At 40.3% G+C, this 24795-nt stretch overlaps 1 protein-coding gene across 1 annotated transcript; it reads right to left on the reverse strand.

The window, feature by feature from the left end:
* Positions 1-8434: 8434 nt before the first annotated feature.
* ltn1 (listerin E3 ubiquitin protein ligase 1) lies at positions 8435-24235 on the reverse strand. The gene is made up of 32 exons (XM_005751018.2): positions 24080-24235; positions 23699-23905; positions 22515-22613; positions 21929-22159; positions 21788-21840; positions 21495-21675; positions 21101-21274; positions 20752-20942; positions 20390-20537; positions 20042-20299; positions 19538-19849; positions 18951-19169; positions 18785-18826; positions 18480-18669; positions 18143-18382; positions 17890-18043; positions 17601-17751; positions 17229-17439; positions 16928-17084; positions 16579-16683; positions 16338-16465; positions 16111-16246; positions 15492-15636; positions 14958-15174; positions 12490-12727; positions 12283-12360; positions 11955-12141; positions 11688-11853; positions 11044-11264; positions 9753-9947; positions 9354-9521; positions 8435-9230 (listed from the first exon to the last, which is right to left on the reverse strand). Exons 1-32 carry the CDS (start codon positions 24119-24121, stop codon positions 9168-9170), a joined length of 5307 nt encoding a protein of 1768 aa, XP_005751075.1. The 5' UTR covers positions 24122-24235; the 3' UTR covers positions 8435-9167.
* Positions 24236-24795: the final 560 nt, after the last annotated feature.

A 24795-nucleotide genomic window follows, 5' to 3' on the forward strand; every position in this document is an offset into this window, starting at 1 on the left:
CACCTTTTACAAACATTCATCTCTTCCAAACCTTTTTTTTTTTATTGCCTTACTAAGTGCATGCTGGCTGGACAAGATCTAATCAAGATCGGACGCTTTGCACAAAATCGAATCCTGTCAAAATTAACTGATATAATTCTGACAGGATTGGAAAAAGAAGAATTATGAAGTTGCACTTTAAATACTCTCAGTGTGCTCGCTCTGTTGGATAGACTCCACCTAGAGTGCTAAAAATTACTCAGACTTTGGCTCATAATATGGCTATAATGTAAGAAAGGTGTTGTTATTCTACGTACTGTGTGTGTGTTTTCATATAATGAGAGTGAAAGGAGATAAAGTAAGAGCGAGGAGTATCCGCTTCAGCCGGTGTTCATACATTCCTTCATGCAGAGTTTGTCTGTGCGTGCGTACATGTGAATCTGATGATGTACGTCTTTGTGTCTTCTGCATGGAAATCAACAATAACATTATAACCCAGGGGAGCCTATTAAGAGTAGACCTCTCCAGCGTGGCTGTGTGTGTTTAAAAATAGGAGCCATGTGTTAGAGTGATGGGTGAACTTCCCCGGCTTACTCAGGGGGACTCAATTAAAATGAGCAATTTTTTTCCCCACTTCCCTAACCCACAGTACGAGGACTCAGGTGCTGCCTTCAAGCATGGCATTTGTGTGAAGGGGTATGTATTTCAGTGTACTTGTATTACTCACACTGGCTTAGTGGTATATGGTCACATTATAATAACTACATTTCACCATTAAGATTTAAAGTTTAATGTAAGGGCAGGTTTATGTTAATCTCTAATCATCTTAATTTAAGTTTGCAAATCAAGTATTTCTAACCAGACGTGATGCATTGCCATATTCTTGTTTTGAATGATGCCCTTAGAAATTTCTAAAACTGAATAAGAAAGACTCCAAAGGTACCACAGTTGAATCCAGAAAAGGTGCAGTAAGCCTGTTTCACCATCCCATCCCATCCCATCCCACATGCTTTATTGGTTATACTATGATCCCTTAACACTGTGTGGTGTGCTATCACAGTGGGACAGCTGTGAAGCCATGTCACTGGAGCATACTGCCACAGTAGCACCATGTTAATTCGACTGTCAGCATGTTCATTATAATACCAGAGAAAATGGGACGGAGGGACAGGGACACACTCTGTTCTGGTAAAATCCAACCTGGTGTAGTAGCATGGTTGCTTAAATACAGCACATTACAGTAATGACAGCGTTTCTTATCTTCAATATTGCACAGAGAAACGGCACATGATTACTGGCAGTCAAACAGAGGAGGGAAAAATCTGAATAAGTACAAATTAATTCCCCACGTTGCCTTGTGCGGATGTGTGTTTTTGCACAGTCCAAACAAAATTTTGACTCTTTTCCAGACCATGTGAAGCTAAACGTAATCATAATAGTGTTGGTTGACTGTTTTACATGAAGGCTGCACAAAATCCATATAAAACACTGGTAAGTGTCATGCTATGCTTTTTTCGTTTCACTAAGTAATGGTTGACAGTTAGCCTTCAAAACAGCATGGCCTCTTTGTGTTTAGTCAGCTAAACTAAAGGAGAAAAGGAGAGTTTTAATTAGTATTTTTATGTTACTGACAATTTATGCAAAATCCATACAAAGTCAAATGTTTTTTGATCAAAATATTCAATTTTGTTTTTGTCATGGTGCTAAAGCCTGGTGTTAACAATGTCCATTGCATTGTTTTATCCATGGTAGCTCAGTATTATGGTAATGTGGTGATATACATGATTGAGTTCTTCATGCTATTGCAGTGCAGCAAATACAAAAAGCCCACAGCTCACAGAGAATTGTAAATAAAACGAACTATACCTTGGTATTGATACGTCTTGGCTCTGTAGGAGGTGAACCCTCACTGCGTCGGTCCCATCAGCTGCTAAACTGTGCACTGTAAGGAAGCATTTAATGACCTTGTCTGTGCCGTGCCAAAAGGCCTTTGGATTATTTACTCCTTGCCATGTCTTTAAAAAGAAAGATTTAAACCTCTGTTATAATGGACTACATAAAATTTTTAATCTATTGGATTGTTACCTTAAGTACTCAACTTTCCAAAATGAAAATGTTATTTTTCCATATGGCTCATCAACTGCAACAGCAACAGTGCTGTGCTGTAGTGAATATAAGGTTAACAGTATATAACTGTTAGTTTAGCGGTTTTAGTAAGCAGTTTTGTCTTATGGTTTTTAGGCTGTTGTTGTTATGTTAGATCTAGCTCTAGTTTTATTGCAATGCTCCATACTCTTTGCACCACATAATTATATTGCTGCTGCATTCAGCATGTGAGCAGTTATGCTAATCGATGAATGTGTTTAATCGCTGCTCATCGCAACATGACTCGCATTTTTTAACCCTGTTCTTGATCACACAAACACTGGAAACCTCATCACAGACACAAACACAAGTTGATCAACCGTAAATAAAATTTGTAACATAAGAAAACAGCTAGTAGCTTGCTGGTAATATTTTCAAAGAGTTTGCTTGTACTTTACTGTTCGCTACAAAGGTCTCTTGTATTTTTACAGCAGGTTGCTCCACTCTAGATATCGCTTCCGTATTTATGCTGTTGATGCAGGCAGAGGTATAAGACTGTTCATTTGGAGATAGACCCGTACAGCAACCAGCAGGACTCCACTTTGCAGCTCTCACACTTGAGACTCAAATGGCATTACTAACTCTGTAATCTAATCATTGGCCAGTGTAGTAATGTGGTCCACAGCACAAGCCCCGGGAAACTCCTGGGCATACAACCAATTAATTAAGTTAATTGCATGGTTCGCTTAATTGATTACCTTGTTATATTTGCTAGCCTTGATAAGGCTCCATTGCACAGCGAGATAATGTAGACATAATGTGAGTATTAGCCCATAGGCAGCGCTGCTTTCAGGTATCTCTTTCTCTCTTCTCTCCAGTCTGTCAGTGAAATACCAAAGTGTGCAAGTTGTGCAGTGAATGAGTAATTGATGTCAAATTATCATTGCATTATCATAAGCATAATTCGTTTTATTTATTAGCCATTAGCTCAATACAGCCAGTGCAGCAGAAAATTGATAAGCCGGGTGTATGAGTGTGCATGACTGCTGCTGACTGATGCCAACAGGACTCAGTTATGCTAATGTCACGAAGACAAAGGTTGTGCAATAAAATACAAGAGGGATAAATTATGTTTCAGATCAACAATTATCTTAATAATGATAGTTCAGGAATACACATCTAAGACTCAAGTGTTACAAATGAACCGTTTCTCTCAGAAAGAGAAAACAAGAGCTACAGTGGTGTGCGTGCATCCTTCAGAGTAAAGGTTGTTAAAGCCAGAGGCATTTATCAGTGGAATGGATTGGCCTCAGACAACTGTCATATCAGCACTGCTTTAGGGCAAGGCAACCAGCTTCTCCCTCTTCCTCTCCACTCCTTATCCCAGACTCCCTGCTCCAGTTCTCCATTATCTTGTAGCTTCTTCTCTCTGTCTCCCCTGTCTGTCTTGTCCTAATCTCCCACTCCGCCCTTCTGCTCACTCATCTCCATGCCTTTCTCCATCTCGCACTGTTCCTCTCTCCTCCCTCTCTCTCCTCTGGTCTCTCGTCTGCTGTGTGTATGAGGGATGACTCTTCCTCCTGGCCTGATTATATTAGCTTCCTGGCTTCACTCTTTTCTGACAGCTCTGACCTTGAAAGAACTGAAGAGTAAGATGTCCACTTTTACAGCTGTAAAAAGCTGCACTATTACTTTTTTCCTTCTATACCTTCCAGTTTTACACTGGAAGATAGCTGCACATAAACACATCATCATCGGAGGGATCATTAAGAAAGGGGCTGCCAGCACCAAAACATCTCACTTCAAAACTCCATCTATTTATATCCAAAGGAGCGCAGCTGGAGGTGAGGGGTGGGGGATTCGAGATGTTTTTTCTTAACTTCTTTTGTACAAAACTTTGCTTTAATGTCCCATAATGGCTTGCTGAATTAGTAGCACCATCTAACTCACAAGCACACCTTATATGTGTCTTATAAAAACCAATTACCATACCCCATCATGCTCCATGGCACCACTAAATGAACTCATTAAATACACCTAGGATTACAAATCAAAGTAATTGCCAATTAGGATTTACTTAATTGTTAAAAAAAAAAAGTCAAGAATTTGATGCTTTCTCACTCAGTTTGTGGCAGTGCATCAGGTTATATCACACTGTGTACTTGTTTAGTGGCCGGGCCATTCTGATGATTTATAGAGACGAGAACAACTAGCCGGGATCAAATTGTGATATACTCACGGCAGTAAATGCCACAGCTGAGGCGGACGGGGACAGGCAGTGCTGTAACTAAAAAAAGGTAAACTCATGACTCTATCTCTGAATTGTATCAGGACAACCAATGCCAAGGTGAGCTCAAACTTTTGTTTGAGTTTCGACGAGTAACAACGGAGATCTGTCTTCTGAGCTGAAAATGAAATGGCAGCACTCTGAGGCTGGAGGCTACTTTAGTTCAGGGCTGCTTTGAGCGAATTCCTAATGTCAGAAGGCTACGATGACAATATAGCAGCAGGTGATTAGCTGAGGGCTCATCAAGTAAATATTTATCATGTTCACCATCTTATCTTAACACAAGGAGGAGTTAGGGCTAGTGGAAATATCTGTATTTTTTTTTTTAAGCTGTTAAAATACTTTAAGGTGACAGCATCAAATTTCATATAATCCAGGAGCTGGAGACCTGCAGGTTTTCAGTAAAAATAGCAGCTTATGGTGACACTAGAGGAAAAAAATTCCTGGGACCTCTACAAGTCCTTAAGATTCACATCTGTTGGCTATGGATGTCTGTTGAAAATTTCATGCAAATGGATCCCATTGAAATTTGAGTCTGGAACTAAGCTGCAGATCCCCTGCCAACACTGCCCTCCCCAGTCTGGATGATTAAAACAGGCGCTAATTGTGGGATTTAAATGCAGAACTATATTTTGGAGTTTTCTGTGTTTTCTGGTGCACTGTCTGTGGGGTATGGTAAATGTCTTGTTACTCTGCAGCATGATCTATCTAAATGCCTTGGGCTCAGCTATGGAAACACCAGCCTCTCTTTAAAAAAGTGTGGCCATTTAAATAGAACACTAAATCAAATTTTGCCAGAGGGAATGGAAGCCTATTTTCTTACCCCCCATCACTATATATAGAACATTTGTACAATATATGGACATGCCTGTGGGTTTCTCTCAATATAGAGATCGGTAGGTGAATTTTTGCTGCTTAATTGCTTCCTTTGCACCGAGTCACAAAGAGCAGAGTAGATCCATCCCTAACCTACTGCTTAAGAAAACAATAGCGCTGCAGAAGGGGCTGAGCAAGTGCCCATTTAGCTCGTGTGCAGGAGTTAACACATGCAACCTAAAATATTCAAGAAGTACCACTCATGCGTTTGTCCTAGTTGCATCTAAGAGGATTTGGCCATGCTCACATTCCTTTTAGGGTTCTCTTGGGCTGTTACTTGTAAACTCGGGGCCCTACTTTGTGGTTGGTTGACTGAAGCTGCATGTATAAGGTTTACTGATGGGGCAAACAGCACACAGGCGGTCGTATTTGTTGGCGCACATGTGCTTCTTGACTGTGAATGTCAGTGCTTATCAGAGTAATCATGGGAAAGAAGAAAAGCAAATATATGTTTTCAGTAGTCATACAAATAGATTATCCAGGCACAACGATCGAAACCAGTTATATATATTTTTTCCTCATAAAACAATATCATGTCATGATATATTGCATGTCTCTGTAATTCTTTACCTTTTCTCTTATCAGTTTAGTCTCCAGACATAGATTCGTTTTAAATCTACTCACGGTGCTTCTGGATCACAGCCAGTCTTTTGAAAACAGCAATTTCAGTCACCCGGTCTTTGGTGTCCTCCACTGCTGCTATAACATGGCAGCAGTAATAGAAAACTATAAAAGGCCTGTGCGCGATGACAGAGTAATAACAGTAGATTTAAACTGTGGCAGAACAGGCAAGCCTCTCCCAGGCATAATGACTAATACAAATGCATGTCTATGAGCCAATAGACTGAGGTCAATAATCATTGCTTTTTTAAACTTCATTATATGAACACAAAATGTTAAGGCAAACCACTTTGGTTCAGCCTAAACGAACTCCAGAAATTCCCAGGATTACGTCCAAACATATATAATTTGCTGTACGATGGGGAACATGGGAGAGAGCTACACAGAGAGGACATGCAGATGCCAATGAAATGACTATTTGGGATTAATTTCAATAAAACTAATATGAGCAGAGTCATACTGACTGTGATATGTGTACGTTTAAGACACACACACACACACACACAGTAATTCAAAGCCATTTCCAGAGCTGAGCAGTTGCCTGCAGTGTTGCGGAGTGGTGTGACTGTGATGGGTCAAGCCTCCTACAAATGGTTTGGAATGCTAAGAGTCTCAAAAATGGGTCAGAGAGAGCTAAATGAGAGCTAACTAGGCCTGGCTAATTATGAAGTAACCAAGTCTACATTGATCAAGCTCGAAGGCCAGAGAGGCCACTGGACTGACTTGTTGTAGACAGGGTTTCTTCTAATTAGCTTGCACTAGTACAGCAGTTTCATGCAAGTGGGTCAGTGTACGAGGACAGCAAACGAATGGATGGATGGCATCAAAAGCTCTTTTAGTGTTTAGACGAGAGATGCATGTGACATCTGATCTATTGTCTCGATCTACAGTCTCCCAATAATCTGTAGAAGCGGATTAGAAATAATTAACCTCTGCAACTGTCCTATTCAAAAGCTGCTAGCATTGTGACTTAAAATATGAATCAAATTCATTAGAGTAATTCGAGATAGTAGGGTAATAGTCCCTCTGTGATCTCTTTTTAATTTCCCTTTTAAATTTCACATTAATTATTTGGATGAAATGAAAAACTATTTGTTTGAAAAGTAACTTGAGACAGAACATTTTACAACAGAAATTTGATCCTTCATAGGTAATTTAATCTCCCTAGACAGACCCAGAACAATAATCCCTTTTCTTCTAGGTTAATATGGCCACATTTCCTCAAATAGCACCTCTTAAGTCACAGGACGTCAGCCGGTCTTTGTGATAATACTGCCATCTTCCGGTGAGGATTGACGTGGTTCTGGTTTGAACAAGCTTCAAACAGAACTGTATTGTAGCTCATAACATTTGCACCACTGCTTAATCAACCAGATAATGAGCAATAAGATTTGAGGCTGTTGGTGTGAGTGTTTCTGTCAAAACTCAGGAGGGAGAGGGGGGTGTGGTATAAATATTTATCCATGGCAAACAGATCAATAGCTATTAAAAAGGTCAAGGGCAGATGATGATGGATGCTGGCTGTAGGTTATCGATAAATTCTGGCTGCTATAATGAATTACAAATCCACACATGCCTGCGCACACGCATAGACAGCAGACCAAATGATAGGGATTAATTCATTGATCATGCTTAATCTGTCATAATTAATTCCATAGGAACAACTGTGATGAGAGCAAGCCTCCATTAAACAGATAAATTATTCAACATGAGGAGGAGGTGGGCCCAAGATAAATGAGCTTGGGAGACTTGTGCAGCAGTCGCAGGCTGAGGCTAATTACAATCTTTTCTGGGAAACTAGCACAGGTTACTTACAGTTATAAATGCATGGATATAAAATACTATACAAGTGTAACTAGAAGCTAAGGTTCACCAAACAGTTCGTGGAAGCACACGTGTCATTTAAGCTGACTTTAAATAAGGTTTTCAGGTGATGCATGCCATAAATATCACCCTTGTTAACCTATATACTTCTATACAGACACTTCTCTTTAGCAGGTAGTGGCCCAAGTCAGCATCACATCTCTTACCATATGTTAAGTCATGGGTTTATCCTTTAAGCCATACGTTTTTACAGTTTGTTCCTCCTGTGAACATAGTGTCTTTAGTTACAGAATCAGGCCCTGGGCTCTGCACTTTCCTAGCTAACAAGAAAAGTGATTTTATAGATGATGACTGCAACAATACACCAGAGGTATAAAACTTTGTAGATTCAAGAGTAAGAGTCTGTGCATGCAAAAGGTGAAGAAATACAAGGGCAGTCTTTTTTTTTACCTTTATGAATCCCCGCATATGCACTCTCCTCTATTGCATGACTCAGTCACCAGAAAAACTGATATATTTATTTATCATTCTCCACCTGGTCTTTGTCTGTAACATCCTGGGAGACTTCAAGGCCAGCCTTTTGTGTTCCTATACAAAAGCAACTTGCTATACGGTATACATCACCGTGACGACTATTGATGGTAACAAGCATAAACTTTTGACAGTAAAAACAACATAATTTTCTGTGGAACACAGCTTAAGAGTTTATTTTCCTGCATCTATTCTTTGTTCAGCTCTGCTGCATTGAATCGAAGACACGCATTAATCAAATTGTATTTTATTTACTTTCAATCACCATTTACAGCTTTCTGCAGGCACAGGGTGGACACATAACATTAAGTTGCGCTATATTTTAGAATAATTGTGTTCATATTAAAAACCACCTCAATGAAGCTCTCGTTCATGCGTTTCAGAGATGAAATGCATGAAACTAAATCACACATCATCTTTGTACACTCCTAAATATTAGGAAATATTGGTGAAAATCCTCCTAGCCATTGTAATCCTTCAACTAAATCTCTCTTTATTTTTTAAGTTTACAGACCTACTAATTAAAACAGCTGCTTCTTAATGATTGAAGCACGACCAGCTCTCATTTTTCAACTTTGCAACTTTTTTTTGTTGCACACCTGTGCATTTTTAAAAATGGAACAAATCAGACTACAGAAAAAAATCAGCGCAACACCAGCAGGGAGCAGCTGATGCTGGATATATACAGTACAGTAATGCACTGGGATAAACAAAGCAAATGAACCAACTGGACTGTGAATACAGACAGAAACGTTCTGAAATTACAATTAGAACTAGATTCTGGTGGATTTTACTTTCGATTTCCGCATTAATTTCCGATCCAAACGAGGCCGTTCATTTCACTGATCTAATAAGTTCGACCTTAAGTTTGAGTTTTGTAATAACCTTCACATAATCAATGTCAATCCAGCTGCGGTTCATTAAAAGAACAGTCGTCTTTTCAGCCAAGGTCATCAGACTGCGTTTAAAAGAAGGTCTCTCTGCAGAGTGGACAGGTGGACTTGTTGCTGGAAGTGAACCATTTGTACTGTAGCAAGAAGAGGGAAAAAATATATTGTTACTAATAGACAGGCTACAGTTCATGGTCAGTGATCTCTATAAAGACTGATAAAAGATAAATGAATATTTATAAAATATATCAATATCTCACCAAACACGCAGAGTGGAACTTCTTTTTGCATGTGCGGCAAGCCTTCTTCGGCAGAGAGTAGTTGGATCCGTGGATGACGGAGAAGCAGATCATGCAGTCCTCTATTCCCTCAAAACGCTTATCCACATTGTTCTTCCACAGAGCCAGACCCTCCATTATACTGCCATTCTAAAAGAGCACATATAATTACATTTTCTCAGTGGTTTTGTATTCTTTTTCTTAGCCGTTATCTGAAAAGAAAGTATCTGCACAGCCCTGTAGTGCCAGCACTGGCCTTTCTACTCAACAAACTTTACTTTACCAGGATATAATACAAACAACAAGGGTTGAAAAACAACACCCCAACTTATTACAGCAGCTTCTTGCATATATACTTTTTGTTTGTTTCTTTTTGTGTACCTGATGTGTTAGGTAGGTGCTCAGCTGTAGCATCCAGTTCCTCCACTGCTGCACGGCAACACCCACACGCCTCCCACTCTCCACAGCGATAGAACCCAAAGGGTAATTCTGTGGAAGCTGAATCACCAACTCAATGAAGATATCATCCACAGAATAGGTGGCAATCACCTCCCGTGCTGCTGAGCGGGCCTTGACCTGGGGCACAAAGAAAAGAGAGAGAAAAAAAAAGCACGTTTTCACTGGGGGTCTTTCAGTTAAACAATCAGCCACCTGCTATATAATTAAATGCCAGGATCCTACTTAATGAACTGAATGCATTATTGTCAAGTGAGGGTTCATTAAATTCGATTTAACAGAAACTATTGTTTGTGCATCATTATACTGCAAATTTGAGGCAGGTGTAGCACTGCAGGATTTATTCATCTTCAGTGTTTATTACTACAAAAACCTTTTACCACAGGCTAAGAAGAAGGCATCTGCAGATTTCGACAAGATCGTGTAAGTAACTGCAAACGGTTCAGTGCAGAGAAGATGAGGAATTTCACATAGTAAAAGAAAAGAAAAAAAAAAAAGCCCAGAGGCCAGCTCAGAAAAGTTAAACATCTGGACTGTAAACTGCAGAAATGCCATTGTTTACTACGCCTCTTCCCAAAGTAGGGTTGCGACCCAAGGGAGCTGCTGGTTATTGTTTCATTATTTTTTTGTAATTTTCTGAAAATGCCAGAGAACAATCTAAAAGAAAGTTATTATGTGTGAATACATTTTCCTATTTAAAATGTAAGACGAGTCGGCTATTTCAGCTACACTAGAGTGTTCAGCTCATATACTCGGTTCCAGGCTGTGTGGCTGAGTTTCATTGATTCTGATTTCTATGATTCCACTTCATGTTAACTTTGTGATGTTAAAAAATTGAAAACATGAGAAACAGTGTGTCAACAGCGGCTTCATAAAAGCCATTCAGAATGAAGAGAAGAGGTCTCGGTGTGTTTTTGGCAGTGAGGATGTGAATAACGAAAGCTTAAAAATGAACAAAGTAGACAGAGTAGTGGAGGAAACACTCATCGTATGCTATTATTGGATTTTAAATGACAATTTATAAAAAGCTGAAACAGCATATTAGAATTATATGAGAATTCTGCAATAGTTTTTTAATACCAATTAATTGCAAAAGGTTTCAGATTGTAACTTGAATAAAAAAAAGAAATCTGTACCAACAAGACAACAGATTTGGTGCTCAAACTAACTTGGAAATGTTAAGCTCTTTAACTAAGTAATAACTAAGTAAACTTACAGTCATGCTGTCAAACATTTGAGTGCTGGTGTGGACAGATGAGATCTCCTGGGCTGAGAGAACAGGACTGATGTATTTAATCGTGAACTTCTCCACGGCTGCGCTCACTCTCTTCTCCTGGCTATTCCACCACAGTCGAACCATGGCAGGCAGGTCTTGCACTGTGCTGTAGTACACACTGCAAGCCAGGTGAGGGAGCTCCCACTCAACACTGTCACACTCTACAGGGAAGAAGAACAGGAGGCGATATTTAAATCTGATGTTTAAGTACAAAAAAGGCTACATATGCTCTCAAGAGAAAGGTTGAGAACTCCTTGGAAACACCACATTTATAGGCCGAGGTTACGATAGGGATGAGGGATGTGAGAAATCGATACACAAACTGGCTTTGGTGATACAATACCAGTGTATCATGGTAAACAGAGAGCAAGGCGCAAAGGCAAAAGTGCTGATTTACCCGTTATGAACAACCCTAACCCTTGTTTTTCAATGGCCACTGAATTAACTGATGGGAGATACTGTGAAAACAACGGTTTACTGACAGTCACTGGTGAACATATTCACTTGTGAACCAGCGCTGAAATCTTGGTAATCTAATGGGTTAAACTTTGTCTCGTAACTGTAGGTGTGTATATGTTGCTTACTGTCAACAGCCAGATTCAGGCTCTCTGTGAAGAAGGTTTTAGTCTCCCTCGCCTCTGCCTCCTGGCCTGGATAGGCCGGGTTCTCGGGCATCAGTTTGAAGACGTGGAGAAGGAGTTTGTTAAGGGAGCAGCTTCTCTTAAGGTACTGGGCATAATTGGCACGCAGCTGCAGAAATTATTAAGACAAGTTAATATTTTGAAAAATACCCTCATCAAATCTCATTTTCTGTCATACAATTAAATTTAAAATTCCATCTTGTGACTCACATGCGACGATGAGGATTTAAAAAAAGTGAGAAGCAGCTTCCAGGACAGCAAGTATCCTAGTATGCAGGAGTACTCCACGCTGAGAGGCTGGACCACTGCAAACTCTCCCACCTGAATGCCTGACAGGATGTTATCACACAGCTCTTCACAGGTTGACAGGATGGCCATCAGAGACGCTGGAGGAGACCTGAACACAAGATCTAACTGTAAGAATCGCTTAAAATTTTTACCTATAACAAAACCTGACAATATTTTGTATATGACAAAACAAAGAAAGTGGACAAGAAACCATTGCATCTGTGCAACAAGACGATCCCAAATGACTTACAGGCATGGCTCATCTCTGTCGTCGTCAGATTTATTGTTGTCGCCTTCTCCATCACACTCGGGCAGCTGAGGCATGACCCTGCATTGACAAGAAGAAAGTACATTCATTTTTTATACCTTACCGTATATGTGAGGGGACTATGTGCAAATGCCTGCAGGCGCTCAAGTTTTCAGGATAAATATAACACTGTATATTCGAAATCCTCACTTTTCCAATATGTGGTAGACGGCGATCTGAAGAGGTCTGGCCTTAAACAGGAGCAGAGGACAGAAAGTGTTGAGGAGTGTTTGAAGAGGCTCTGGCAGGTTCGTCTTCTGGTCCGCTATGAAGCGCGGTGGCAGCGAGTTTTGGGTTAGCTGCTGCACAGGTACATGCGTCAGTGCAACACCGACTGACTGCAGTACTGCCAAAGGGAACACGGGGTCATCTGGTTCAGCAAAGGCCTCTGAATAACATAACAAAGAGAATGATTAGAGTACTACATACAGGACTACGTAATGCTTTAACATGTACATCATCTTCCTAAACCATATAATAGAGAGATACGTTTGTTTGTTTTTTAAAAAAGACAATTACTTACACTTATTATGCACTTGTGCATATGTAAATAACCGACATTAAATATCATACATGCTATAATACTGCATATATTAAATGGTATACAGAAATTAAAACATCTACATAGAAATTTATCTAATGACAGTGAGTTAATTCCACTAAATTTGAAGTCCTTTACTGTCAGGAGCTAAAACATCTGTCTTCTTCTTCAACCGATCCACTTTATTTGATTTGGCACAGATTTTGCCTCTTCAGATGAAACCCTCTGAGGGACTCGTGTCTGCTCCAGGTCTCAAACCAGGGATCTTTCACACATTAGGCAAACTGTTAACTACTACACCATGAAGCCACTGAGGAGATTAAAAAAAACCTCTGGAGATTCATATTGCACACTGTCTGCCACATGTTTTTACTTTAAACTTCACACATGACAAGTAGGGTTCCACTCTTTGCATTCCTATTGATTTAAAAAAGTGTGGTTGTTTGCAGTGAGACTAGTTATGACATATCTGCATTTCACCTTTACTTTGAAAAAATTAATTTTCAAATAAAAGTGCTTGTGGGACAGAAAGAAACAGAGACTTGTTCTAAATTTAATTCTGAAAGTGAAGTATAATGGTTTGAAAAAGTGTTTGCCCACTTCCTGATATCCTATTTTTTGTATGTTTGTCCCAGTTAAACGCTTCAGTTCATCAAACAAATTTAATATTAGACAAAGACAACACGAGTAAACACAAAATGCAGTTTCTAAGTAAAGCTGTTTATTATTGGTGGGGTGGGGTTGATTACTGCAACGCCTGTTCTCAATCAAGAAATCACTTAAATGAGACCTACCTCACAAAGTGGAGCACACCAAAAGATCGACATCATGTGAGACCATAGTGAGAGCCATTATAATGGCAAAAACATGGACAGCGGTGAACCTTCTCAGGGGTGGCTGGCCGACCACAATTACCCGAAGAGTACAGCGACGACTCGTCCAAAAGGTCACAAAAGACCCCAGAACAACATCCAAAGAACTGCAGGCCTCACTCGCCTCAGTTAAGGCGAGTATTCATGACTCCACCATAAGACAGAGACTGGGAAAGAATGGCCGGCATGGCAGAGTTCCAAGACAAAACCTACTGCTGAGCAAAAGATTTACCAGAAAACATCTTGATGATTCCCAAGACTTTTGGGAAAATACTGACAAGACAAAAGTTGAACTTTCTGGAAGGTGTGTGTCCCATTACATCTAGTGTAAAATAACACAGCACTGCAGAAAAGGACATCACACCAACAGTAAAAATGGTAGTGATAGTGTGATGGTCTGGGGCTGTTTTGCTGCCTGAGGACCTGAAAGACTGTCTGTGGTAAATGGAACCATCAATTCTGCTGTCTACCAAAACATCCTGAAGGAGAACATCCGGCCATCTGTTTGTGACCTCAAGCTAAAGCGCACTTGGTTCTTATAACAGGACTATGATCCAAAACACAACAGCAAGTCCACCTCAGAATGGCTTAAGAAAAACAAAATAAAGACTTTGGAGCAGCTTAGACAAAATCAACGACCTTAAAAAGGCAGTTCATGCTCGAAAACCCTCCAACGTTTTTGAATTACAACAATTCTGCAAAGATGAGTGGGTCAAAATTCCTCCACAGCGCTGTAAAACACTCGCTGCCAGTTATCACAAAAGCTTGATTGCAGTTGTTGCTGCTAAGGGTGGCCCAACCAGTTATTAGGTTTAATCAGATCATTTATTCACAAAGGGCCATGTAAGTTTGGATTTGTTTCCCCTTAACAATAAATACCTTAATTTAAAAACTGCACTTTGTGTTTACTTGTGTTATCTTTGTCTAATATTTAAATGTGTTTAATAATCTGAAACATGTAAATGTGACATACATATAAAAGAAGAGGAACTCGGGAAGAGGGTCAAACACTTTCACACCACTCTCTGCTCTTGCTGATAATGTTTGTCCACTTTCAACTTCAGGGTCGTGACTGAGGTATCAACTTTCTTCCACAATTTCCGACTGAATCTCTGGATCAAAAATGTACTATTCAGTTACACAGAGGATATGTGCTATCTAATGTTTAGCAAAATTGGAAAGAAAAACATCATATCCACACATACCTGTGATACTGACAGGCAGCGGTAACAGCAGGTTGTAGATTCCCTCTACAAAGAAATCTGTCCATTCGCCAGCCAGTTCTGGTGGCAGCTTGTCTGCTATATTGGACGAAGATAATGTTGTGAAGAACTCATTCAGCTTCACTATCAATCCAGCGTTCTCGCACACAAACAGCTGCACCCATGGGTTCCATAGACTTCCAACATTCTCACTGGCAGTCTGAGATTGAAAGCAAGCAAATAAAGTCGAAGACTGTGAGAAATAAACATTCTGGGAGTAGCAGAGTATCACAACAAAGACTAACAATTTAAATACAGTGAAAACAAAACAAAAAAAACAGCCGTTTTCACAGATAAACTCCAAACAATGTTTGGGACTCTGCAGTGCGAAGACAGCTGGAGGATAATCCGTTTAATGCCTGATCATACCGGTTTGGACGTTTCTGTTTTCGCATGACGCTCAGCGGGCTAAAGTTTAGAACGATTTTTGACTGCGGTGTATATGTGAAAAAGGCTCATCTATGAGATACATCTCACCTCCAACCATGCCAACATAGAGCACAGCAGGAAGTCCCACTGGCTTCCCCCTAGAATTGCTGGACAGCGAGTCACCAGCCAGGACAGGAAACGCATGATCTCCACACTAAGGTTCAACTGCTCTGAAGTTGCTTTGGACAGGTCACTAAAACATGTGAAATAGAAAAAGAAGTCAAAACCAGTAGAAAATACACCAGTGAGTCACACAATTTAACCAATTGTAACTGTTTTTAACTTTATTGAAGAATATACCATTCTTTAAAAGAATTGACCAAATCTGGTATAAAGTATAGCCAATTTAATCTTACCTTATCTTATAGTAGGACTTGTTTTCCAGCATATTTTACAGATGCCAGTGGTGCAAGGGGTATGTGTCAAATTAACATTCATGTAAATCATCTCGTTTAGTAGGTACAAACCACATTTTACCAAGAACCCCCTATAAGACTTTAGCATTTTGGAACTGCTCATTTGCTTCTTACTTTATCCCGTGACCCCTGGAATACGATAACCAATGTTATCGAGATGTTATAAACTTCAGCTGTCGAGGGTTTTGATATCAGTGTACACAAACTTTGTGTTTCGAGAGATTAATAAACAGCTTATGCAGTTACATTACCAGCTAAAGAGGAACCAGTCCTCCCTGCTGTTCCTCCATTCCATCACAGTGGCCAGGATAGCCTGCACAACCTTGTCCTCTACTTGTGTGCTGGCATTCAGACAGCACAGCAGCACTGCCAGACACCCATACACATCTGAGACACACAGGCACAATTATTATTCACTTCTTCAAGTGCAAAATAAGCATGTGTGCATTTGTGTGTATATTCATATGTGTGTTCTTACTTTCATCCTCCTGCCAGTTGACTAATCCAGCAGTAGCCAAAGCTACAAGACTCTCCCTGTCTTCATTGCTCATACTGGGGCAGAGTACCTGGAGTGTGTTCAGTTTGCTTTGAGACACTGGGAACAAACTAGTCAAACACAGAAAATTATGAATATGCAACACAGCTACAAAAGCAGCCACATGACAGCTCTGAGTGTGAAATCCGTGAATTTAAACTATTTTAACTGATCAATTGCTGACCTGTTTGCACTACCATAAAGCTTCCTCACTGCTGCGCCTTCCAAGCTGTTGCTGTGGATGTAGTTTTCTAGAGTCAGAGACCACAGACCTCCCTCTGTCACTGACCTAAATGGCAACAAGACAATTTTAAAAAAATAAATAAATAAATCACTGAATGGTGTTTTAAATTACTGCCTAGAAATTGAGATGTGAATCAAAGACAGAGCAAAAAACATAAATGAGATATTTCCTGTAGAGCTGAAAACTCAATAAATCAGCTTCTGTTTATACAGAATTTTACGACACAGGCTGGTCTTGCCAAGTGCTAAATAAATCTGTTCTTTGTCAGGAATTAGTGAGTAAATATCACCTCGTGTAGAGAGTCTCCAGCAGGGGTTTCATTGGAACCTGTCCATTAAGCCCTTCTGAGAGGCCCCAGTCAGTCAGCATGTTGTGATATGTCGACACCATCGTAGGGCTGTAGTTTAACTCCTTACACCACTGCAGAGCGTAAAGTAGTTCTGAAACTAAGGAACAAAAGGGCACCAAAAAATGGATTAAACATTATAGTCTGTCAAAGAAAAAATACATCATGTAGTCTCGGAATAAAAAAAATAAAAAAAAATAAGTTGAGGGAAAACTGTAGCTCATGGTCTGTTCAATTTGTCTACCTGTGTATGTAAGGTTTTGTTGAAGTGAAGGACTTTCTGCCTCACTCTGGCCACCATGTGTGAATGCAGCACTGTGTGCCACCTTCCCTAAAAGAGCACAGGCACACAGGTGGGCTGGCAGCTTGTTCAACTCCCTGAACTTCCACATGTCCATGGAGGGTTTTTCACAAACATCTCGCAAACGGCTAGACAGTAAAGGGCTTTTGAACCACTGAAGACACAGAGAATAGGAGTAGAACTATGGATTAGTATCAAATATATAATTGCAAGCTTTAATTTTTAAAAAATTCTTCCGTTTAAAATATTTGCCCATTGTTTGCCAGCGCCCAAATGATCCCTTTAGTAAAATTGATGCGCATTAAGGTTACCGACCTGAGGAGGTAAGGCCCGCCTGATTCTTGTCCACTCTGTCTGGCTGGGCATCAGGAGGGTAAAGAACTGGATGATGATGGAGGACGCCTGATCACAGACAGAGATGATCGACTCCACCACGCTTTGTACGGCCAAAACTAGAACCTGTATGCTGTAACAAAATAACAGCCGGAAATCTTAATTGCAACAAGACAGGAAAAGATTCTTCAAGTATGCATCACATGCAATAAACAGGTCAGAATTAGTTCAATTACAGACCACTTTATTTTTTAAAGAAGCATTTCCTTACCCTTTCATATCCAGCGGTGTGGCAAGCAGCTGCTTCCTCACCCAAACAGCTGCACTGTGCAGGAAGCCGCCTTCTTTGACCTCATATTCACAGTGTTGGACCAATGACTGGACCCCAGCTATGCACACTTTCCTCATTTTATGTAAAAGTGAGTCTATCAAAACAATATCACGACAAATGAGTTTTGCTTTGTTTGTTTTTAAATCATACCTGTCAAGTATGCATGAGGCATGTGCACTGTGCAAATACCCACCAGATAAGTGAGTGTGCGCCTGATCTTGAGCAGTGAGCTGGAAGACGGTGAGCAAGAGCTCCTCAGCGGAGACGAGAAGAAGGCAGTCTTGTACAGAAGAGAAGAACGTGGAAGCCACATCACAAATAAATGAGATGAGTGGCTCCATGTTGCCTTTATCTGATAGGCTTTTGGTCTCAGACAGAGTGGCGTGGAGTTTCTCCAAGATTTTCTCCATGTACACCTCTCCGATCAGAGACTCTGCATATGTAAAACAGACAGAACACGTGATTTTTGAGTAAAACAAGCAAACAAAAAAGTTGGTTTTTTTTGTAAAAATGTTTGATTTTGTGTTCACCATTGTTGTGATGCTGAGAGAGGACCAGGCTGATAAGCGTCCAACTGTGGCCGCTTGTAGAAGAGATGGAGTCGCAAGAGCTGCTCCCCACCTTGCAGAGCTCCTCAGTCAATCCCAGGAGTTGTTCACCCAGAACCGAACCTTTTAGCCAATCACTGCAGCTCTTCAGAGTCTCCGGATCCGTACATGCCTGACAGGAAAGATAGCAGAGCAGCACAGACAGTTCCAGCATCATAAATTTGATATATATGTAGGGAACAAGCTGAAGAAAAGAAAAAAGAAATGAGTGAGTGAGTAGCACATACCCTCTGAATAATCTGCAGGATAATTCCCCATGACAGACCCATCTAGAAACCAGAGTGAAGAGTGAAAATATTAGCACAGGAAAAAGGTTTGAGATGAATCTCCAGCAAATGTGGGGATCCTGATGATAGTGAAGACTCGACATCAAGTTTCACATCTGCATCTCACCGTGGTGATATGGTTGAGGATGCGGTTGGTCTCCTGCCCACTGCAGCAGTGAAGCGAGCTGAAGACCATCTCCACCAGGTGCTCGGTGTCTGTGCGCCCCTTTTCAGCCAGCCACACCACCACCCGCTCCAACAGGAACTGCACTGCTGGATTTTTCATAATCCCCTCATCCCTCTGCTTCTCGTCTTTTGTCATTTTGTCATCCAATTCAACCAATGTCTAAGAGAAGCACAGTTAGGGTGAAAAAAATGAAACCTTCAATGAGCTATAAGAGCTGGTAAGGATGAAATAATTTTCACTATTGAATCCAAAGGGTCATACAAGGGTTCTTTCACATTTAAGACTTCATTAAAATTACAGATAATTAACGTTACCGTCGGCAGTTTTGCAAATCATGACACCTATTTGTAAAAACAATGTTTTCACAGATTTTGCAATTAAGAAGACAAATTCATCGGGTGTAAAAAAAAAAAAAAAAGAAGATTAGCAGAACACAACCACTAAAAATCAAAGGAAGGAATAAATGATTGACATTAAAATACAATTCTCTGCAATTAAAATTAAAAATTAAAAAACAAATGACTTACACTGAAAACTCTGGGGGTGTGGAAAGACCGCATAAGATGGGAGAGGAAAACAAGATGTCTCTCTGAGTTTTTCTCATTCACATGCACCAGGCACAGCTGTGCCAGCTGGCACACTACATCTTCAAAATGCTGCGTCTGTAGGGACCCAAATGCTTTCTCATTCACAAGCTCTGACACCGCCTGCGCAAGCTTCTCAGCGCCATCCCCCTCAACTCCAGTTTTCTCATTTTCTTCTGGTTTAGAAAAACACAACCTGACAGATTTCTTCTTCTGTGTTTGCTTTTTGTTTACCCTCTCAGGATAACGCATCACCTGGAGAAACACGGGAGAGAATAGATTTGTTTTGGCGCCACTTTATCTGTTACCTAATGACCTTTTTTTCCTTTTCTTTTTTTGACATAAATTGCTCTGACAGTCATATTGATCTCCTGCATCCTCAGTGACAAAATTGCCATTTCTGTGGAGAATACATTTGAGCAAGAGACTTTTCAAAAGTAAGCTTACATGTAGCAAGGTGGCTATCCCTTCCAAAGCCTGTGGATCTGCCTCCTCGTTGTCAACATAACTCACACAGAGAAGACCAAGTTCCTCCCAGAAGTCTGTCAGAAGTCTTTGAAAGACATCTTTGCTGTCACTGGCTTCACCTTCCCTTTGTAAACCTACCCTCTTCTCCCAGGAAATGAGCATTTCAGTGACCGAAAGGAAGAGAGGACCATTCTGAAGGGAAGGATTTCTTAGAGCATTTTCAAGTAGGGGTAGAAGCTACAAAAAGACAAAAGCAAATGTAAGAAAGATGCCAACCTCGCTAGATTTACCATTATGGGAAAAGCATGCATGACTGAGTGACTCAACCTGCTGTGAATTCAGCATGGTCCTTATTTTCCCCTGGTCGTCCACATCCTCTGCATTTTGTAATACGCAGTATCTCAAGCACTCAACAAAATATGTCACTATCGCCGCACTTTCTGATGGGCTCGTTACTGCACGTTCACTAGAAAGACTGACACAATCACACAATTGAGGTTATATAGTGCAAAAGATTATTAAGTTACATGAAGAGTAATAAGAATATTATTCATCAAATGACTTGCTAAAGAATTCAAGTAATACATTTACTTTGAGTGTATTAATTTGACCTGTACAATTTTCTCATTCAACATAATGCATGCATACATTTTAAAAAACAGATAGAAATATACACATAAACGAATTACCCTTGTGCGAATGTAGTGAAGAACATGGTGAAGAAGTCCATCTTTGGATCAGTGACCTCTGGGGGCAGTTTACTAAGAAGCGGCATCAGATTCGGGTGTAAAGCTTTAGCCATGCCTTTGCCGCCCTCTTTTAACAGAGCCCAAAGTTTGGGCAAGAAGCCTTTCTTGGCATTCACGTGTGTCCAGCAATCCTAAACCACACACAGACAAAACAACAACAAAATAAAACACATCTACTTGTTGTTGCTTAACATAATGTCTTCTTGCACTACTTTTTCACTTCATTTTAATATCAGAAATCCAGCTGTATTATCATTATTGCATGGACATGTTTTAAACATGAGCTTACATGGATTGTAGACACAACGTGGAGAACAGCCTCCCACACGGGGGGCAGCACTACAGGATCCGTGTCGTCGATACTGAGGAGGACAGCGGGACAGAGACGCGCTGCTTCAGCGTGGACCAGTCCTGGTGTGAACTCACACAGAGCACACACCATCTCAAAAAACGCCCCCCTCACCTGCAGTTGTAATTTTTACAACAGTAAACAACAGTTGCTTATTCAGTTCAGATTTAGCCAAAACGTGCAAACAAACAGTAACAGAAATTAATGTCATGGTGCATTTAAAGCTTTCTGTTGGCAGGTGACAGCCCAGCAAAAACACCTTGTTTGTTTGTTTTGAGGGTTTGTTTTTTGCACACTACAAATACCATTCAAATCAGGCCTAATCAGCTAGTACCTGTGGAATCTTGTGTTTGCCATATTTCCAAAACTTTCCAGAATTAACAAGATGTGCTAGTCCTGTCTCCAGGGCCGCCCTGTCATCCTGGAGCAGCAGGGAGAGAAGTCTCTTCACCCCCAACAGAGAACTGGTCAGCATGCGCACATATTTGGCTTCCCTCTCCTCCTCCGTCAAACTTCTAGAGAACAAGTAAAAATCAGTGCCTCAGCAAAGACAGAATACATTATCATCGTGGCGCACAGTGAGAAGGACGAACAGAGGTGCTACAATGAGATGAAATCTTAGCATACTGGGAATCACTCAGTGTGTCGGCCGTTTCCTTCAACAAAACATCTTGAAGTACCTGCAATGTAAAAACAACAATTGCATGTTAAATTCAGCTAAAGCAGAAAATTCACCACGTCCACAATGATGCCACCGCTTCTACTCACATTAAGGATTTCATCCTTGCAGAAGCTGATAGCTTCAGGCTGTTTTGCGGGTGAGAAAGCAGCCTGGAAGGCCTGGAACGCAGCTGAGGCTGCAGGTGTGTGGGTGTCACACTGGGACAGAATCCAGTGACCCATCAAGCTTTTCAGAAATGGGGCCAAGCTGCGACGTACTTTTAGCACCAGCTGCTCAAAAGCCTGCTGGGTAGCCTCCCTAATGCGTCGATCGTGATCCTGACAGACATTATGAAGAGAAAACCTTTTTTAATATAGACACACCCTAAGAACAAACAAACACATATTTAAATCTCACATAAAATGTTCTTCTAGTGTAGTTTTAGGCAGCCACTTAGTGAGAAATACTTTTACACATTTTTATAATTACACATTGGTAAAAAAGGGATAATTGAATTGATTGATATGAAATCTGAAGTAGTGTAAAATCTACAATTGTTGAGCTGGTTGGAGTGGTTTGTTATGCACTAAATGTCATTAATTTTTCCAGAATAGTTGAAATTAATAGTAACAATAATAACAATCAAAATAATATGAAAACTAATCATGATTTCCCAATAAATGGACAGCTCACCACTGATATTTTGCAGTAAATCCTTGGCCAGTATGGTAGGATCCCTTTGACAACATCGGCATCCCGTTCCTGACACATGGACCCAAAATCCTGCACAGCCTGAGAAGATTACACATAATCACCAGACAAATTTGGACAAAAAAAACAACGTATCTAACAGTCATGTCCACACAGTATTTTATGGTACTGTTTGTAACATGTGTGTGGGTATGTGTGCTTTTTTAACTTTTTAGATAGCAATTATGTCTAGTCAACTAAAGTCAAAAGTTTATTTCTATAGCACATTTCAAACAATGTCAGCTGTTATACGAAATATACACCATACACAACAGTCACTAAATCAACAACAAATATACACTAAAAACAATCAAATTAAACAAAGTAAGTAAGACTGTGCTTGCATTATAAAAAAAAAAAGACCGTGTACCCTGCTCAACTAGAACTGAAAGCAAGTGAGAATACGTAGGTTTTTAATCAGTCTGTTCAGACTGGGCAGCTCTTATGTGAAAAGATAAGTTCTTTCAAAGGTCACAAGCCATGACTGAAAAGCTAAGTAAGATGGCATCAAAACCACTGAGACTATTTAAAACTTAGATCCTGAAAAGTGAATCCTGCTATGGAGTGCAAGCCAGTTTAAGGAGGCTAATACAGGTGTGATGTCATCACGTCATTTCTTTCCTGTTGAGAGTAAGCTGCTACAATTTGCGTTTCAGTTAGATCTCAACAAAATGTTAAGTTTTTGTAAGTGACCTCTGAACACAACAAAGTGGAGTTTAACTCAAACAACCAAGACATGATTGAAACAAACTTGCTGCTTTAATTCAACAGTTTAATCAAAAGTACAGAATTCACCGTTTTAAAAAGGTAACCATGTTTACATACAGATCAACTATTTTCAGAGACGACTCAAATGTAATTGGACAATTGACTGACAAGTAGTTTCCTGGCTGGGTGAGGAAAGTTTCATCAGTATGGAGATTTGGAGTTCACTCTAAGTGTTAAACTTTTATTTGGTGGCTGTTCACTGAAACTCTCAGTGTTTCATATGCATATATAAACATATGCTAAACTCCCAGCATATGTTTTGCGTAATATGACTTATTTACAGTGAAATCATGACGGGGTTTGTGTATCTGGCATCAAGCAGAATAACAGTTAAACTTACAGCTGGGGTTTAAACTCACCTTGAGTCTGGTGACAACATCCCTCTTCGACAATTTTCTGAGCACCAGGCGGAAATCTGCATCTACCAGGTTGTCTATGTCTTCCGCGCCGTGGACAGCTGGGACGTAACTCAGCTCCGAGGCGACGGTCGAACCGAAGCCAACAAACGCCGGGATTACGCCACCTTCCCGGGTCAGGACCTCAGCAGCTCGGCCGCTGCTGGACGGCTAGTGGCGGGAAAGAAAAAAACGAAGTGTGGTTAGCTACATCTATCAAACACCACAGCTATGTCACGCGTTGTGATAATCAGAAGTTTACATTAGCTCGTTTTCGGCTTTGTTGTTAGCAATTTTAGCTGTTGTCTTTAACACTCTGCCTTACAGACAGTGGGAGCAACTCACCCGAACATTTCCTTTAGTTCGCTGTTTATTCTTACCCCCCATGGCTATGTATTAATCTTTAAAGTGTATATTTCCTATGATAACTCTGTAGTTACTAAAGCTGACAGCATTTCATTACACAGACCTAACGCCAGTGGTCACGCTCGTGTTCCGGAAGTCTGGACTTCCTGTTTACATCTTTCAAAGTAAAGCGCCCGTGTCAAAGTTTTATAATTCTGCCTTTTGGGGTTTTGGTGATAACTATTGGTACTGGCTTTTCTAACGAAGACTATTATCAGTGCTCGTTGTCACAGGATCTTTGCATTTTTGTAGTCAATAGATAATAAGTACTTGAAATATGCCTTGTGACAAACTAATTGCAGGAATTTGCAAAGATAAGACTGACATTTCCGTCAGATATGTCCATCAGTGTAAAATTGAGTTTTACAGAACTTTTGAAAGTTTGACTTGATTTGGAACAATGCTCATCTACGGAATTAAGTGGTCATACTTCTTATATCCTCCCCCTGTATGTATCTTTGTTGTTGTGAATTTAAACCCCAGATAAGAATTCTTTCTTTCTGAAAACAGAAAATGTAAGTATGGGGTTAGATCTTGGAGCATTTTACTATAGCCACTACGTAATCATGGGTCATGTGTAGACTTCTTGTTGCTATCATAGATTTTTACTCTTCTTTGGTTTTGTGAGTGTATTAACAAAACCATGGTGATGATTG

Source organism: Pundamilia nyererei, unplaced genomic scaffold (assembly GCF_000239375.1).
Source record: "Pundamilia nyererei isolate P.nyererei 1_Seehausen unplaced genomic scaffold, PunNye1.0 scaffold00297, whole genome shotgun sequence".
NCBI lineage: Eukaryota > Metazoa > Chordata > Actinopteri > Cichliformes > Cichlidae > Pundamilia > Pundamilia nyererei.

What these genes read in the sequence shown, in the direction of transcription:
- ltn1 (XM_005751018.2), bottom strand. Translation starts at nt 24,121, where the DNA reads ATGGGGGGTAAGAATAAACAGCGAACTAAAGGAAATGTTCGG. An exon ending in TTTACTGCAAAATATCAGTG is followed by an intron (nt 22,160 to 22,514) that starts GTGAGCTGTCCA and finishes AATGTCTGTCAG; the next exon opens with GATCACGATCGACGCATTAG. An exon ending in ACACCCCCAGAGTTTTCAGT is followed by an intron (nt 19,170 to 19,537) that starts GTAAGTCATTTG and finishes TGCTTCTCTTAG; the next exon opens with ACATTGGTTGAATTGGATGA.